The 18,473-nt window shown below is 38.7% G+C and overlaps 1 protein-coding gene across 1 annotated transcript in view; it reads right to left on the bottom strand.

Annotated features, from left to right (window-relative positions):
• The window catches only part of LOC310639069 (serine/threonine-protein kinase TNNI3K), a gene marked incomplete at both ends in the record, with an annotated part of 213,262 nt that overhangs the window by 67,443 nt on the left and 127,346 nt on the right, over positions 1-18,473 (bottom strand). Inside the window, 3 exons of the mRNA XM_083360468.1 lie at positions 5,456-5,588; positions 7,364-7,416; positions 10,361-10,413. Coding sequence (XP_083216594.1) covers positions 5,456-5,588; positions 7,364-7,416; positions 10,361-10,413 — 239 coding nt within the window. The remainder of the gene's footprint in view (positions 1-5,455; positions 5,589-7,363; positions 7,417-10,360; positions 10,414-18,473) is intronic.

Raw genomic sequence — 18,473 nt, 5'->3', positions numbered from 1 at the left:
AGCCAAATGGAAATAAAGAGCTGAAGGGAAAGTTATGTATTAATGGCCACATGAAATAAAAGTTCCTTTTCTGAGTGTTATCCACTTGATTCTTACTATTTACAGAGCTTGGACTTAGTCAGCGGTCATTCTGACTTTGGCACAGTAATGCATGTGTCTCAAAATATCCTGGGCTGGGACAAAGACCTACTTTTCTTAATCTGAATGCTTTGTTTCTTGCATTCTCCATCTACTATGACTAGATTATTCCTAGGGAGTTATGAAATCCATTGAAGCACTTGTTCCAATGTAGTGAATTGAGCTAATAGGACTGAGCCAGCCTTTATTAATATAGACTCTAACCTCAGTTCTGTCATAATGACTGAAGAGTCACTCTGGATAATTAGATGGGTAGCTTATAAATCTAATAAATAAATGTTTTATAAATAAGACAGCATTGAAGGGAACTTCCTTTCTCACTGAAATATATGACACTGCATAACATATCAATCTGACAACACTATTGATGGGAGGACCGAAAGCCACACAGATCCTTACTAAAATTAGCTGCGTTCACATAACATGTGTCACTAAGGCAGAGATGCCTATCAAATGCATTTGTATCAAATGCATTTGTACAGCAGGATCAATTCTGATTAGTGTTAACATTGTTTAGGTCTTCTTTACCTTGATATATGTTTCACACAACACATTTAACCTGAATTAATCCATTTTTCTGGGTTCATAACATGCTAAACCATAGACTAATGTGGCTAGGGTTGGGGCTGGGGTTAGCCTATGGTTTAGCATATTGTGAACTCAGAATTAGGATACAGGTTAAATATGTTGTGTGAAACCAGCCAACATGTTCGGAAATATATTAGATCAAACTGGGGAAATAATTTTATTTATATTTTGTGGCAGAATCTGAATGATAATATGTACTAACTTAACTTTAAGAAAGACACAAACTTAGTTGTATGGAGAATTAAGAAAACCTTGTGAGATCCAAAATGGACCAAAGCAAGAATATCCTTTATCTCTGCTTTTATTCATTCTAGCTCTTGAAGTATTGAGGCAGGATGAGAGAATTGTGAAGAAAAGGACATATGAGTGAAAGAAAAGGCAATATGCTGATGGTATGGTGATAATTCTGAAAGAATTCACTGAATAGAGATTTTAATGGAAAAATTAAAAATATTTTGATATGCTAGCTGGTTTTAAAATTAATAGTCAAAAGATAAAATGTTTGTTGTTGTTAGTTGTGAAGTCGTGTCCAACCCATCGCAACCCCATGGACAACGTTCCTCCAGTCCTTCCTGTCCTCTACCATCTTCTGGAGTCCATTTAGGCTCATGCCTACTGCTTCAGTGACTCCATCCAGCCATCTCATTCTCTGTCGTCCCCTTCTTCTCTTGCCCTCAACCTTTCCCAGCATTAGGCTCTTCTCCAGTGAGTCCTTCCTTCTCATAAGATGGCCAAAGTATTTGAGTTTCAACTTCAGGATCTGGCCTTCTAAAGAGCAGTCAGGGTTGATCTCCTCTAGGACTGACCGGTTTGATCACCTTGCAGTCCAAGGGACTCACAGGAGTCTTCTCCAGCACCATAGTTCAAAGGCCTCAATTCTTTGGCGTTCGGCCTTTCTTATGGTCCAACTTTCACAGCCATACATTGCAACTGGGAAGAACATAGCCTTGACTATACGCACTTTTGTTGGCATGGTGATGTCTCTGCTTTTTAGTGTGCTGTCTAGGTTTGCCATGGCTTTCCTCCCCAGGAGCAAACGTCTTTTAATTTCTTGGCTGCACTCCCCATTTGTGGTGATCTTGGAGCCCAGGAAAATAAAATCTATCACTATCTCCATTTCTTCCCCATCTATTTGCCAGGAATTGAGAGGGCCGGATGCCATGATCTTGGTTTTCTTAATGTTTCGTTTCAACCCAAGTTTTGCACTCTCCTTCTTCACTTGTAACAAGAGGCTCTTTAGTTCCTCTTCACTTTCTGCCATTAGAGTGGTATCATCTGCATATCTTAGGTTGTTCATATTTCTTCCGGAAATCTTAATTCCAACTTTTGATTCATCTAGCCCTGCCTTTCTCATGATGTGCTCTGCATATAAGTTAAATAGGAAAGGTGACAGTATACAGCCTTGCCGGATTCCTTTCCCAATTTTGAACCAGTCAGTGGTTCCGTGTCCAGTTCTCACTGTTGCTTCTTGACCCGCATATAGGTTTCTTAAGAGACAAATAAGATGGTCTGGTACTCCCATCTCTTTAAGAACTGCCACAGTTTGTTGTAATCCACACAATCAAATGCTTTAGCATAGTCAATGAAGCCGAAGTAGATGTTTTTCTGGAACTCCCTAGCTTTCTCCATGATCCAGCATATGTTGGCAATTTGATCTCTAGTTCCTCTGCCTCTTCGAAATCCTGCCTGTACTTCTGGTAGTTCTCAGTCCACATAGTGCTGGAGCCTAGCTTGTAGGATTTTAAGCATAACTTTACTAGCATGTGAAATGAGTGCAATGGTGCAATATTTTATTTATTTTTACTTTATTTTATTAGACTTATATACCACCCTTCTCCCGTAGGACTCAGGATGGTTAACAAGGTTTTTTAAAAACAATACAACAAATTACAAAAATTAACAATAATTAAAATGATTACATTAACCTTGAAATAAAACCCCAATTACAATTAAAATACAATTAAAACCCCAGTTAATACTCTCAGTCCAGGCCAGAAAGCTCGAAGAGCCAGGGCTTCAAAATACAAAGTTAAAAGAGAATTAAAAGATTAAATTATCCCTGAAAATAAAACCCCAGTTAAAATTCTCAGCCTGGGTCAGAGAGCTCAAAGAGCCAAGTCTTCAGGTCCCGGTGGAATGAGCGTAGGTCAGGGGCAGTCCTGAGCTCTACGGGCAGCTGGTTCCAGAGGGCAGGCGCACCCACAGAAAAGGCCGTCTCCCTGGGTGTTATCCACCGGCAATCTTTTACTGGCGGCACCCTGAGAAGACCGTCCCTCTGCGAGCGCACAGGACGAAGGGAGCTTGATGCCGGCAGCAGGTGTTCCCTCAGATATCCCGGACCCAAGCCATTTAGGGCTTTATAGGTCATCACCAGCACCTTGAATCTCACCTGGAGGGCAACCGGAAGCCAATGCAGCTCGCAGAGTAGAGGTGTTACATGGGAGTATCGGGCAAAGATACTGGATTGCCATTTCCTTCTCCAGTGGATCATGTTTTGTCAGAACTCTCTGCTATGACCTGTCCACCTTGGGTGGCCCTGCATGGCATAGCTCATAGCTTCATTGAATTACGCAAGCTCCTTCACCACATCAAGGCAGTAATCCATGAAGGGGGATAAAATGTCAACCCCCTCCAAAAAAAGTAGCAAATGGCAGACCAAATATAATGGATGGAAAAAACTGGTTTTAATATTGGAAAAAAGGGGAAAAGGATTCGACTGTTAGAAAGAGTAAAATATGAAAAGAAAACACCATGATGTATCTTGAAAGAGAGAGAATAAAATATAAATACATTTATGAATGCTATAAAGAATCCTGGAAACCACTTCTTTCTTTCTTTTCTTTCTTGTTTATTACTTTTCTTTTACTTTACTTTTATATTCCCTTCTCTTTAATTTCATATTGTTTTTATTCTGTTAAACAATTTCTTTAATAAAACTTTATTTAAAAGAGTAAACCTAGTTGGAAAGCTACTTCAATGGCTCTCCATACTCTACATCAAAACCTCATTCCTTTACTTGAGTAGATTTAACAAATTAATACCAGCAAAGCCATCAATTAAAAAATAATAATTTGTTTTGCTGAAAAAGGAAAAGAGAGAAGGAGAAAAAAAGAAGAAGAATAGACTAAGGATAATAATAATTCCATAAAAGTCAGAAGAAATGTAAATCTGGACTTCATAAGCTCTCAGAAGGAGGAGTAATAAAGGAATCTTCTTCAGTTTTCACCAACAAAATATAAGAACAGAAGTTCAATAAATATGTAACTCTAAATGCTTTTGAGGAATAATGGTGCTGAAAAGCTCAGCAATGGAGAAATGGGATGGAGAGCTTTTATACAAGACAAGTGAAGCTAATTAGTGAGAAAACACACATGTTAAAACAGGAAGATTCAGGGGAATTCTTCAAACTGCAAAGCTTCTTGGTTTTTACTATGAAAGCATTTGGCTGTTAATAGCCATAAGGAGAAACCTGGAAAAAAATCAGTGGGAAGAGGCCTGTCTATGACAATTCACCGTGGCTAACTTGCCACAGCCAACTCACTGCAGGACAAGAGTTACACTAATATCTAAGAAACAGTGGAATAGAATTCTTAAAGAAAGGATGCAAAAGGAGGTACAGAACGAAATGTGAGTGGCAAAAATTAACATTTTTTTAAAAAAATTATTTCAAATAATTAAATAGAATTGTTAAATTATCCAGCACCAAGTTGGCCGTGGTGAGTTGGCTACAGCGAGTTGGCTGTGGCAAGTTGTCCCATTCCGGGGAGAGGCAGCTGGGAAGAAGGAAAGAGAAGACATTGCTGTTTTTCCACAGAGATGGTCCTTTTTGTGCCCCATCCTTTTTTTGTTCTTATACTTCTTAAATCACATAACCTATTTACAGTATAGATCTTCTTTGGTTACCACAGTAAACTGACTTCTTCAGAAACCTCTTCAGTTTAAGCTGTGTTTGGTATCAGCCACCAGTATTTGGATCCAAATGAAGTTAGTGAAATGCACATGGTTTCCTTTTATCTCTATTTTTTTAAAAAAAGAATTAGGTTCCACCAAATCCATAGGAGATCACTGAACATTCTCCTTCCACCCCCAAATCTTGAAAAGAAAATTCAAATATCTTCTTGAATTGGCAAACGTTATGCATCCAGATATAAATCCTGAGGTGAAGAGGAGTCAGCTAGAATGATTTCCAAGGTCCCTTTGAAACTACACAATGCTAAAATGCAATAATTGACACTAGATTAATTCATTTAATGCACAGTTTTAGCTTTCAGGTTTCCCCAGCACATGTGTCTGGCTGTGATGCAGGTACTTTTCTGCTTCTGTTTTATAGTATCTTTTCATCAACATATGATTATCTTTTAGGCACCAATCCCTGTAGCAAAAGAATATAAAATTCTAGTAAGCCTGAGCCAAGCATCTGATAAGAACAGTTTGGAGGAAGTACCTAAGGGCTAAATGTTATTATCAGCTCTTCAGTTGCCTATATGATTCTTTTCTTTTTTCTTTTCTTTTCTTTTTTTTAAAAAAATGAGGTTCTGATTTCAATGAGTACTGTGGCTTGATTGCAATACCCTGGCTCTACAACTTTTATGTAAAACCTGAAACCTCATAATATTAAACAGAACAAATAAATAAGCAAGCATTCCTCTAAAACCTCTAAAACTATTCACATGCAGAACATTGTTTTATTGTGCAACATGCCTGATGTTAAACTGGCTCAGAGTCTTACCTGGCTTCAGGTGAGCAAATGGAATTTCTCCTGTTAACAGTTCCCAGAGACACAAGGCATAGCTGAAAACATCAGCTTTTATGGTGTACCGTGTACACTGTGTGAATACTTCAGGGGCCATCCAGCGCAGATTCTATATATCAAGACAACATCAATAATGCAATAACTGTATGTTTTCTTTCTTCACAAGGGAGCCCATCTCTTCTCTATTTTATTTCTGTTTGCTTTCTGGCACTATGCTAACAAAATAATTCCATGAATGAAAGAATAGCGATTGGGTTGTTTCCATATTAAAACTAATTCATGCAGCAAAGACATTATAGATTGCATTATGAGATTCACGGCCTGCAAAACACCAGAATAATTTTCCTTGTACATGTTTCCATTCTGAAATACAATTTTACTGAAGACTGTCTGAAATCAGTTTTGCAATATGTCTGTGTACAGGAGGAGCAAGATGTATCCTGCGACAAATGTAGCGTACTAATAAATGCTAATTTAAGCTGTTGCAGCGTCCCCATGGACGTGGGATAAAAATTTGGGTGCTTGGCAGTCTTCCACATTTATGACCATAGCGTGCCTCCAACTCTCACCACCCACCTTTCTCCTGCTCATCTGTGCTTTTTTTTTTTTGGCTGCCTTGCACTCCACCACCATCTCTGTCACAAAACCCAACTGACTTTGCCATCTTCTTTGTCCTATGCTGATGAGGCATGCCCAGACAAGGCAGCTACTGGTGTTTTGGGATATATTCAGGAGGCCTCTATGAGACTATGGAAGGCTGTGCAAGGGCCTTGTGAAGGACCAGTGGCTGCCTCAGTTGGGTAGCCCTCAGCAGCAGTAGGAGAAAAGGATAGCAGACATCAGCTGTAGGCAGCTAGGAGCTGGGATTGGTGCGGGTGGAAGAATGCACAGTGGCCAAAACAGCATAGATTGAGAGGGAAAGGTGAAGGGGAGGTGAGCATGGCAGGTCAGGAGAAGCATGAAGTGGTCACCTAGCAATGGCATGGTCCTGGCCAAATGATCACAATCTGGACTTCTGAAACTGCTATCAATAAGCAGTGATGTGATGTGATGTTTTGCCTAATGACAGGCTTCACTTAGTGACCAAAACTCGAGTCCAGTTAAGATCACCTGTAATGGCGAAGATTATAATTCTTCAGATTTGAAAAAAGACCTACTAAGATATTTATATAGTGATAGAAATAAGGAAAGTTTAGAGAGTTATGGTTTAGTGAATTGGGCTAGAACATTCTGGAAGTAATGCCCATAGTGGCAATCAGGATGCTTAGGGACATCTTCACTAAGGTTAATCTGTGGGATTCTACCAGCTACAACTCAGCTCTCCCCTCTTGGACAATTGTTTCCCACTCTGCTTTGCAAAGACAATTTGAGAAAAGGGACTTTCTAAAACTGGCACCAAATCTGCAAGCTCTCCTTGAGAATTCTCAGTACATAACTCAACTTTTGACTCAGTAGTTTTTTTTCATGAAAGCTTGGAAAGGATAAAACAATTAGGATGTAAGTAGGAGTGGGCGGAAATCTAGTCCACCAACAGTTACAATTTCATTCTGAACTAAAGTTGCTAATATAAGCTAATATTAGGCTACTTACTGAAGCAGACTAGAGCCCATTGCTGCATGCAAAGCAGAAAGAACATTTTTTTTGCTCAATAATCTTTGTCCTCTTGAGCAATTTACCGAAATTAATGTGGACAAGAAACAATGGAACACACTATCAATATACTGTAACACACACACACACACACACACACACACACACACACACACACACAGTATATATATATATACAGTATATATATATATACAGTATATACATATACAGTATATATATATATATATAGAACACACACACACACACAAATCTTCAAGAGAAAAAAAGGCAAACCCCAGGTTGCTTTGTCATATTGTCTTCATCCAGAGACTGCAAAAATCTTGATTCTAAGATTTAAAATTAAAACAAAAACAAAAGGAGGAGGGTATTTAAATCGACATCACTTAGTTCAGATAAGCAAGTGGGAAAAAGAGAAAGCAGGTATATGAAAACAAAACAGAAATGCAGTAATATCATAGCTGAGTATCCAAGTGATCGGTTTTGTGAAGCATAACAATAATTTTCATTGAATATTTTAGCAATGAAGACTTCAGCATGCTGCCAAAGACTAAAAATAGGTGCTTCAATCCAAATTCCTTAACAATGCTGCATATGGTAACTTCTAATGCACAAAATCCTGTACAGGCTCTTCTTAGTTTTGCATTTTTAGAGGCTTTTTACTTTAAGCGCAGTGCCCTTTTACACAAACACCTACAATTAAGAGTTGCTAGATGGAAATATTGTATGTTTGCAATCATGAGCCAACCACTGGACAAAGAAGCGGTGACATTTTGCAGACCTGGCTTTTGCAGAAATAACATTTGTTCCAACCTGTCTTGTAACCAGACTGGACGTCAAGGGTTGGAGGTACATAAGGGTGGATGCTTCTGCAAAATATGTCCTGCTGTTCAAATGAGAACCCCCTGCTTCCAATCAAAAAATATTAAAGTCCAGAACAGAGTACCTGAGTACTTTTTTAATGTGTGTATTTCAACTCCCAGAATAGTTGTTAATAGCTACTTGTCTTCTTGGACCTGCAATATTAAGAATATGTGTGGAACGGTAAAATATAACTGAAAACTCTAGGCTTGCCAAAAAAAAAAAGGCGCTCTGTGCAGTTTTCACATATGTGCATATAATCTTGAAAACAGCATGGAGTCATGTAATGCCTTAGAAATTAAAGATAAAAATCATTATCAGGTTTTCTACTGAAAGAATCGTGCTTTTTCTTTTTCAATAGAACCCAAAGCAGGGCAGTTCCTCTTCCTTACTGCAACCCTCTTTTACACATCTACATTACTGTTGGAGGGTGGGAAGTTTTTTCCAGCAATGGAGCAACAATGGGTTTGATGAGGTAAGAGAATGACAATTTTGACAATCATATACAAATTGCGCAGTGAGAATTCTGGGGGCTGAAACCCACATATTTAGGAAATGCCAAAGCTAAAAGCCATCTTGAAGCTGCTGGCGGGCTTGTCAAATACAAAAATATCTTACAAATAGTTTTTATGCATGTTTCTAGAAATAATAAAACTTTGTGTGATGAAAATGGGATCTGTGTCAGATTGAGGCGGGCATCTGGATCATATAAAGCAGAGTTCTCCCACCTTTTCAGCTTTGAGGAATGATGGGGGGGAGAGGAGATGGTACTACGCAAGCAGTGGGCAAGTATGCACGCACATCTCCATTTGCGTGAGCAGCAGGCATGCTCACCCATTACTTGCGCAAATAGAGCGTGTATGCTTGCCCATTGCTTGTGCAAGTGGGGATGCCCGCCTGCTCGCCTTCTACTTCTGCAGCCCAGTTCCAAACAGCTCAAGGCCCATTTGTGGGCCATGGGCCGGAGGTTGGGAACCCCTGATGTAAGCTATTCCATGGGATCTACAAGTCTTCCCAACACTGAAGAACCCTCACTTCTCCAGCTGATTGGTGCTGGAAACAGCCAAGGATGAGTACATTATGTAGACCTGTATTTGGCAATTTGAAGGTTTTCGCGGGTGTTTGTATGTGGATCTTTGGTTATTCGGGTTTTTCCCCGCGTAGAACTAAAGGTGTAGGGGCGACGTTTCGACGGAATCCCATCCGTCATCATCAGGCTGGTGGCTTCTGCTTCCTTCTTCTGGGAGAAAGGAAGAAGAAGGAAGCAGAAGCCCAGAAGAAGGAAGCAGAAGCCACCAGCCTGATGATGACGGATGGGATTCCGTCGAAACGTCGCCCCTACACCTTTAGTTCTACGTGGGAAAAAACCCGAATAACCAAAGATTCATATATATATATATATATATATATATATATATATATATATATATATATATATATATATATATATGGTTTTCGCGGGTGTTTGTGTGTGGATCTTTGGTCATTCGGGTTTTTCCCCGCGTAGAATTGAAGGTGTAGGAGCAACGTTTCGACGGAATCCCATCTTCTCCCAGAAGAAGGAAGCTGAAGCCACCAGCCTGAGGATGACGGATTAGCCCAGGTTCGAATCTCAGAAGGGTATAGCTGGCTGAGGACGACTAAGGAGTCAGAAATGCATCTCAGTTTCCCTTTAATTCTTTGTTAGTAATTTACACACACACACACACACACACACACACACACACACACACACACACACACACACATATATATATATATATATATATATATATATATATATATATATATATATATACATGTATGTATATATGTATATATATATATGTAAATATTACCATTAAGTGTGAGAACATGTTTTTCTATTTTTGATCTAGATTATTTTGCATGTGCATCATAAATAAAAAAATATGCAGAAATACAGAGTATCTTGAAAATATTTTCCTATAGGTAATTTTAACTAAGTCTTTCTTTAAAAGATAACTTGAATAATAGAGCCGGCAAAATGGAGGCTATTTGTTTCATGGACCTACTTGGAACCCCATTTATGATCTCCAGCATCCCCCAAGAAATCTGCTGAATCACAAAATGTAGCATGGAAGAGAGTTTTCATGTTTCATGAAGGGAACATGTTCTGAGGTCCACAGTGAGGGGGTCCCTCTTGGTACTTGCCACAGTCACCTTGAATAGCAAGAAGTGTTCTGAGATAGCTGTAAAAAAAACCTCCTCTGCAAACTCACATTAGGCAAATGGGTTTTTAATGATTCACCAAAGCCAATTATTTACAAGTGACCTGTGACATGTACTCAAAATTCAAAAGTGTCCACCCGTGCAAAGTAATTATGTCAACTTTTTTTTCTCTACAGCATGGAAAAAAGTACTGTGATTTTTTTAAAAAATCCATTTTTTTACCTCCAAAATCAGCAACAACAGCATGACCATCTTCATACAGGAGAATATTGTGACTGTAGAGAAAAAATATTTATATATATGTTTGATTAGACATAGAGAAATATAGTAATAATCTGTGCAAGAGATTATGTCATGCTCTCATGTATTATGTCTAAGCAGTGTCTTTTTTTTCTTTTTATCAAGTAGCCCCTAGGATCTTGCTAATAGTTATTACTGGAAAATACCCATACACAAACACACATAAAACATCGTGTGTTTCTGTATCTGTGTATATACACCCACACATACACATATATGAAAGGTTGTCAGCTTAGTAAGTCCAAATGTCAGAGTAATTCTTTAATTAGTAAGTAGAACAAGTATATTGCCTAATTAGTGGAAGATCATCTGTAACAGTTTTATTAATTATGTGACAGCATTACCTAGAAGGAATGGAGATGCTGACATTTGGGGACTGAACTCAGTGATAACATTTCAATAAAATCAGAAGACCTGATTATCCTCTCGGTTAAGTTCCACTCAGCTAAAATGGGCCACTCCTAATTTACAATGGCATAAATGAGTGCAAGAAAAAAAAAGTGCAGAATCCAGCTGTGAGCAGACTACTGCCAACACCTATAAAAGCTTCTTAAGGAGAGAAGGCTACTTAGAGCTGTTTTCAAAAGGCTAAATTCTCTTTGAAAACTTGACTTAATTTCACAGACTCTCACACATTCCTGGTATCCTCCCCCCACACAAACACACCTCCTCTTTGTATAAAGAACTATGAAGGATTTACATGGATCTTACCTCTTCATGACAAGGTAATCTTTAAAATCATTACAGCTTCCTACACCGGGGAGAATAGCCTTCAGAAGGCCTCTGGTTTGTAACAATGGAACCTTCTCCAAAACATGCAGAAATATTTTTTTTTTAGCTCTGAAATGGCTTGATTGCATTGGCAGATGATAGCAAGAGAGCTTAATGAGTATTGTGCACCTGCCTGCTAGATTTCTTTCACTATGCGCAATGTTCTCCATTGTGAGAGAATATCAAAATCTCAATTGTGTGGGGGAAAAAGAAATATCCGTGTCAAAACTAAATCTGCAATAGATCAGTATGTCGTAGGGGTGGGGGGATTCAAACTGGCAGGATGTTTGAAACATTTGCAAATGAGGGGGGAAAAAAACCAGGGTTTTTTGCTAGTAGACTGCAGCCCCACCAAAACATGAAAACAGCAGCATAACATGTTCATAAGATGGATAAGCAGTGAGAGTCTAAGGTTACCCAGAATTAATGCAATTACATCAGTGAGATTCAAGGAATGAACCAGTCTATTTGCATTTATTTCTTCTCAGATGTTTTATTCTCATATATTAAGATACAATTACTTAGCTGAACAGAAGAATAAATCCCTACAATATCCTTATCTCCACAAAGCTGAAAGTCTACAGGGCTGTGGTTATCCCTTCTCTTCTATATGGATGTGACTCCTGGATTCTGTGCCAAAGACACATCAAACAACTGGAGAAATTTCACATGGGTTCTCTCTGTTCTATCTTCAGCATTGGTTGGCACAACCAGCATTGGGTTCCTGATTATCAGATGAGATGGGTTTGAAACATCATCAGAATGGATGACTGCCATATGCCTCACCAGTTGCTCTATAGTGTGATGGAATCTGGGAACAGAACCCCATAGTCAACCAGCAAACACCACAAAACCTGGGGAAGAAACCCCAATGACACTGTGGCATCCACCCAAGGGAACTAGAAGCTGCAGCTGCTGACAAAACTCACTGGTGAGCTCCGTGCTATGGAGCTTCTACCAGCTTTGAAGACAGGCACTACCACAGAATAACACCCACAGTTATTATAACAATGAATTTTCAGTGTCCCCATTGTGCTAGACCAGGGGTCAGCAACCTGAAACAGTGAAAGAGCCACTCGGAACCGGTTCCCTCACAAAAGGAAAAACGGAGCCACAAAAAATGTGTGTGCATATGCGTACATGCACAGAACAGGGTTTGACTGAAGAGTGGAGCCAAGGAGAGATATGCACCTACCCTGCATATTTGAATTGATTGGTTGAACTTTTTAGTCCCAATTTTTTTTTTGGACTGCACATGGCAGAGGACTGGGAGCCGCAGGAGACGGCTGAAAGAGCCGCATGCGGCTCCGGAGCCGTGGGTTGCAGACCTATGTGCTAGACTCTGCCCTTCCACACTGGGACTATAGACCCACCCTCATGTCTACAGATGAACTGCACAACAGTGTATCTTCTTCAAACCCAAAAGACTACCATATAATAAGGTGCGGACCCATCACATTTTTCAGGAACGTTTGTCTATCCATAGTTACTCTGAGATGAACAAAGTTTGACAGTTAAATAAATTTAAAACGTATTTTTTTAATATGTTGAGTTCTGTCTTCAGCATATCCCAAAGCAAATCTTTCGGATATATTGTGAATCTTGCTCTGTCTGTTTTACTCACCTCTTTCTGCTGAAACCTAAAATGGCATTTTTGCCACCATCTATGTGATGGTTCAGATATTTGACAAATTTTGCCTTCCTCATTACTTTCAATTCCTAGCTATGTTTACTTCAAATGAATCTCCCTTTTTCTATTTTAAATGTATGGCTGTTTTTGAATGCTGTCCCTCAAATGTTTCTGACTTCAGATCTTCCCTTGTCCTTGATCACACATGCTGTTTACTCTCCTTCCTATTAATTGGCCAGCTTGACAGGGCACAGATACTTAATATTAGCTGAGATTCAAGCTTCTAGTTTTGATAGGGCTTTGGTAGCCAAGGAGACTGCATTCCGACTGGATGCATATGTTAGCTGCAGTATTGTAGAGACAGAAGGCCCCAAACAGTGACTTGTAAAACAACTCCCACCCTACTTTACAATTGCTGAAAAGATACTGAAATGAAGCAAATAAACAGAAGATGTGAACTATGGCAGATCTCGCTAACATGGATGCTTTCATAGATAAACTTAATCATCACAATCCAATTTAGGAGAGGCACAGCTTATTGTGGCTTCCCCCTGATTAAATTTAGGCTATTTTTCTAATGCTTCAACAAAGGTTGTTTTTTTTTTCCTTTTCCTGCCAAGTTATTCTTCCCCTCATTTTCAGTGTCTGTACTCCCCATTTCTTTTCCCTTCTTGTTGAGCTTCACTTCTTAAGAGTTGTTTTTTTTAAAAAAAAAAACTCTTCTAGAAAGAAAGGAAAATGTGAGTATATGTACATGGGTACTTGGGTGTGAAAGTGCCTTCTGTGACAAAATGGTTGCTATATGCAGATGGGGATATATAGCTTTTGCCTGATGTGCATATACACACACACACAAGTATCTTTCCCACACAAATACATAGAACTAACAGAAGGAATATGCAGTATTTAGTTTCATCTAGTGTTGACAGTCCCAAATTGACAAGCTTGGAAAACTGAGCAACACACAAGAGCTGTGTCTATACTTAAAATACTTTTGAGGGACAACTGCCTTAAATTTGGAGGTTTCTTTCTCTTGGATAAACAATTCTCTGTTGCCCATTGGACATCTGTTGCGGTTAAGCCTTTTTACAAAGATTATTTTTTAAAAGGTAAAGTTTTGTCATTGATTCCAGCTTCTTCCTTTTACATAATTCTTTCCCCCCCCAAATAATTGAGAAAATTAGTTATCAAATGAAGTTGAATCACTTTATGAGGCACTACTGAAAGCGAATAACCTGTATGAGTGAAGAGGCATAGCCCCTGGCACATCTCTTTGTACATTTTAGCTCTGCATTTAACACAATTCTTCCATACACACTGGTGTCTAAACTTGTCAGCCTCGGTCTTTCACATTCAATCTGCCTTTGGATTATGAACTTTCTGTCTGGCTGCTCTCAGAGGGTTAGATTAGGCAACTATATTTCTTCAGCCCTTATTCTTAATATTGGCTCCCCACAGGGCTGTGTGCTGAGCCCCCTACTTTATACCCCCTACACTAATGACTGCACCCCCACTCATCCCGGCAATATTATTGTTAAATTTGCAGATGATACAAGAGTGGTGGGGCTTATCTACAAGGGGGATGAGTCTGCCTCCTGGGATAAAGTGGAGCGGTTGCCCTTGTGGTGCAGAGACAATAATTTGGTTCTCAACACCGCTAAGACCAAGGAACTTATAACAGATTATAGGAGGAATAGATCAGACATTCAGCCTCTGCTCATCAGTGGAGACCGTGTGGAGCGGGTGGCCAGCTTTAAGTTTCTGGGTGTTACCACAAAGGAGGACCTGACCTGGAGTGCCCATGTTATAGCACGGGTTAAGAAGGTCCAGCAGAGAGGATATTTCTTGAGACCTCTCAGGAAACAACAATTGAATGAAAAACTGCTGATGACCTTCAACCGTTGTTCCATAGAGAGCATTCTAACCTATTGCATTTGTGCGTGGTTTGCTAACTGCTAGTAGTAGATAAGAAATCACTCCAGAGGGTCGTTACCATCACCCAGAGGATTATTGGCTGCCCTCTTCTCCCCACCTGGATGAACTGTACAGTTCCCATTGTTTTAGGAAAGCTCAAAATATTCTTAAAGACTCATCTCATCCCAGACATTCTTTTTTGAACTATCACCATCTGGCAGACGGTATAGGATAATAAAAACAAAGGCAAATAGGCTGAAAAATAGTTTTTATCCCAGAGCTGTAACCATATTAAATACTACTGTATAGTACCTCACTGAAGTGTGATATTAGTGAACAGAATGTGAAGGATGTGTGTATATAATGTATGTTTTTATTTGTGGCTTTTACTTGTGTGTAGTGTGTACTGTGGACAGCACTTAATTTTGTTGTGAGTTACACAATGACAATAAAGATATTCTATTCTATTCTATTAGGAAACCTCCACAGGTTAATAATTCTGCAAAAATTAGATTTGATTTTTAATTTCATCACATCATTAAAACATTAGTTATGAACACATTTGCCCGACATGAGCTCAAAAACAACTGAAATCCAGGAGAAGCTGTGTCAAGCATTAGGAAATCTATCATCCACTTGAAATTCATTGTTGGCAGTCAACACATGGAGGAAGCAATATATAAGTGCTCTTTCACCCAATTGTGTGGAAATTATGCAAGGGAGAGAGGGTACAGTTTTGCTAAAAAAAACCCCAAAAAACTGCAATGGTTCTGGCCTCCAGTTATACTCTATTGCAATATTCATCATTAACCATGCTGTCTGTAAATTATGGAAGCAGCAGACACAATTTTGGGGCATGCCAATGCTAAATTAGAACGTATTAGCAAATATGACAGATAACTTTTCATGCTAGAAAAGTTGACTGTCATATCGGGTGTGCCTGTAGGGGTGTGAAACACTATGCTGGGTTTGGCAAATGTGGGCTTTCAGGGGCAATATTTGGGAAAGGGCTTTCTTTAGGTGGAGAGGGGGTACGAATTTAGCTGTTTGAGTGAAATGGACACTCTCAAACTTTTCTATTGCTGCTAGAGACTGACAGTGCGGAACATGTTTTGATAATGTTTGCAAGAGCTATTCTCAGTGATATCTACAAGGAGGGCCAAAATAAGCAAGATGGCAGCATCCTTGCACTAGAAAGGGGTGGGGTTTCCATCATGATGCCATGTCTGCCACCTTGCACCTTCTTCCTTGCCTATGAGGCTGCTGACTATTATTGGCAACTAATCCTACCCTAAATAGCATCTCTATATTTCAAATCTATGAATCTTATAATAAAGCATTACATGAAAATAAATTGCTCTTGTCCGCTTTGATTTTTGCCACATTTCTACCCTGTATTGCTAGCTAACCATACAAGAGAGATAGAAAGTGGAAAGACAGAATTAACTTCTTTTTGCAATATTCTTTATACTGTTTATAATTTCATAAAATTTTCATTCCATCCATTAACATCCTATTCCATTTTCATTTCAAAAAGTGCTTCTATCTCTAATATGATTGCTTTTTTACTGTATATGTTCCAATATCTCTATATTTAGCAAGGTTTTATTACAGATCATCCTTTCTGACAGTAAAGTAATAGGACTTCATTGCGCTTACACAGGTTTTTATTTTATTTTTTAAAAAATGCACGTACGTGTCACCTTGTCCTATTTATCATCTTTCCCACCATCAAAATTTCACTTGAAATCTCCAAACGTATTGTAAATAGCATGAGTGGAAGCAAATGCATTAACCATACAGAGTGAGTAAAAACAAAATTGATTTCAATTAAATCTTCGAAACCATAGCAACAAGAAGCTCCTAAAAGCTAAAGAATAAGAGAGCCCAAACTTTTGGTACACCTGTCAGTGCAGGTGTATTTAAGGCTTATGGCTAAATCTAGTGGATTTCTCCTGTAACCACTGGGACTGAAGAGGTGAATTAGGACATTTGTTTTGTGGTTAAAGCTATTTATTGAGGGTAATATGAACACAAATGTTTTCCTCTTTGCTTTCAGTTTACTGAACACTGGGGAATGCAAAAGAGGAACTTATAATGTCCAGAAATAAATTTCAACTCTACTAGATAATAGCATATCTCCAAAGAGACTCATAAGTCTTGGGAAATGAGCTATGGAGAGCCTTCTCACAACAGTCTTGGGCCTTCTTGGAATATTGAGTTAAGAAGAGTACACATACAATGAACATAAATTTTGTACTATTTTAATAATCATAGCTACCTTCAAAAATCCCAACAACTGTGGTTGAATGAAGATCTTCAACAAGCGTTCTAGAATTTGAAGTACCTCGCTTCCTTTGGATGCAGGAGCAAAGGCCTCTTTACACTGACATGCACAGCAAATCATGGTACCAAAATGGACACACATGGGCAGTTATATTATGCAAATGCAGTTATCACAAATTTGCATCCCAATGTCTGATGCAAGTACATAATTCATGGCATTTGGATGACTTATGAGTTGCTTGCATTTGCACATATTTCATGGTTTGGCCCCCTTCTCGCTCTGCTGGCAAATGTCCTGCCTCTTTATAGATCCAGATTAGGGGTGGGCAACCATGGCAATTTTACGATTTGTGGACTTCAAATCCCAGAATTCCTGAATTAGCCACGCTCAGGAATTCTGGGAGTTGGTTCACACTATATATTACCCAAGAGCTCACTTTATGGCTAAATGTATCACCAAACACTAGGTAAAATCACAAATGTAAGGATTCTCTCCAGTATCCTTGGATTTATCCATCTACTTTCCAGGACAATAAATGAAAACAGACAATACATACAGGTTCACATATCAGATGGAGTTTTGTGTGTGTGTATGTGCTGTGTGCTGTTATAAAAATAAAATGGGGAAGGTAGGCACGCTACCTGAAATAACACCTAAATTTGGAAGTAATCCTGTTTTCCCTCAGGTGAATATTTCAGAGTTGTGCAAACTTTCTGTAGGCTGCTGCTTTTCTTAATCCAGGCCAGCTCTGAAAAATAATGTCGGGCATTTTGAAAGAAAGAAAAGCGTCAAAACCCTCTTCACCCTCACAATGGGACCCTTCAAGCATGAGAGTGGCAAATTGTTAATGCATCTTCTGAAATGACAAAATCCAATGTGTAAGATGAAATTACTTCATTAAGATTCAGATGCCCCTCATTTATTATTACAACTGGATTTGCATTTATTTATATGCATTAAGGCACACAACTGTTACAAAGGTTATAGTCCTGTCCATGGGTCAATTCTTAGCCTTCGTTTCTATTTATTGGTTTTATTTATTGATACTAAAAATAATAAAAAAGAAACTTTGAGGATGTGAAACACTTCTCCTTAATCACAAGAAAGTAGAAATATTCAGCAAAGAGGATGAAGTGAAAAGAACGACTTATTTATGTTTATGCCTCATTCACTTCCATAAGATTTTTTTTTCTTTCCATTCTATCACTATCACATTATCTGAGTTCAGAGATCAGGTTTTGTCTATTCTCATTAATTAAACCTATTTAAAAAAATAACCTATCCCCCTACCTCTTCCATAGTTATATAGTTTCAAGCAGTTTAAGTTATGGATCTGCTGTTGTTATGTCAAGCTTCGGCAGTAAGGGTCAGTAAATGAATGCTATACATTTTAAAATAAATTGGCTTTTTGTTTTGGCTGCAATTTCCTCACT

This window comes from Vipera ursinii (genome assembly GCF_947247035.1).
Source record: "Vipera ursinii genome assembly, chromosome: 3".
NCBI classification, from domain to species: Eukaryota; Metazoa; Chordata; class Lepidosauria; order Squamata; family Viperidae; genus Vipera; species Vipera ursinii.
The sequence above is the reverse complement of the archived record's forward strand: the minus strand, read 5'-3'. Positions and strand labels throughout refer to the sequence as shown.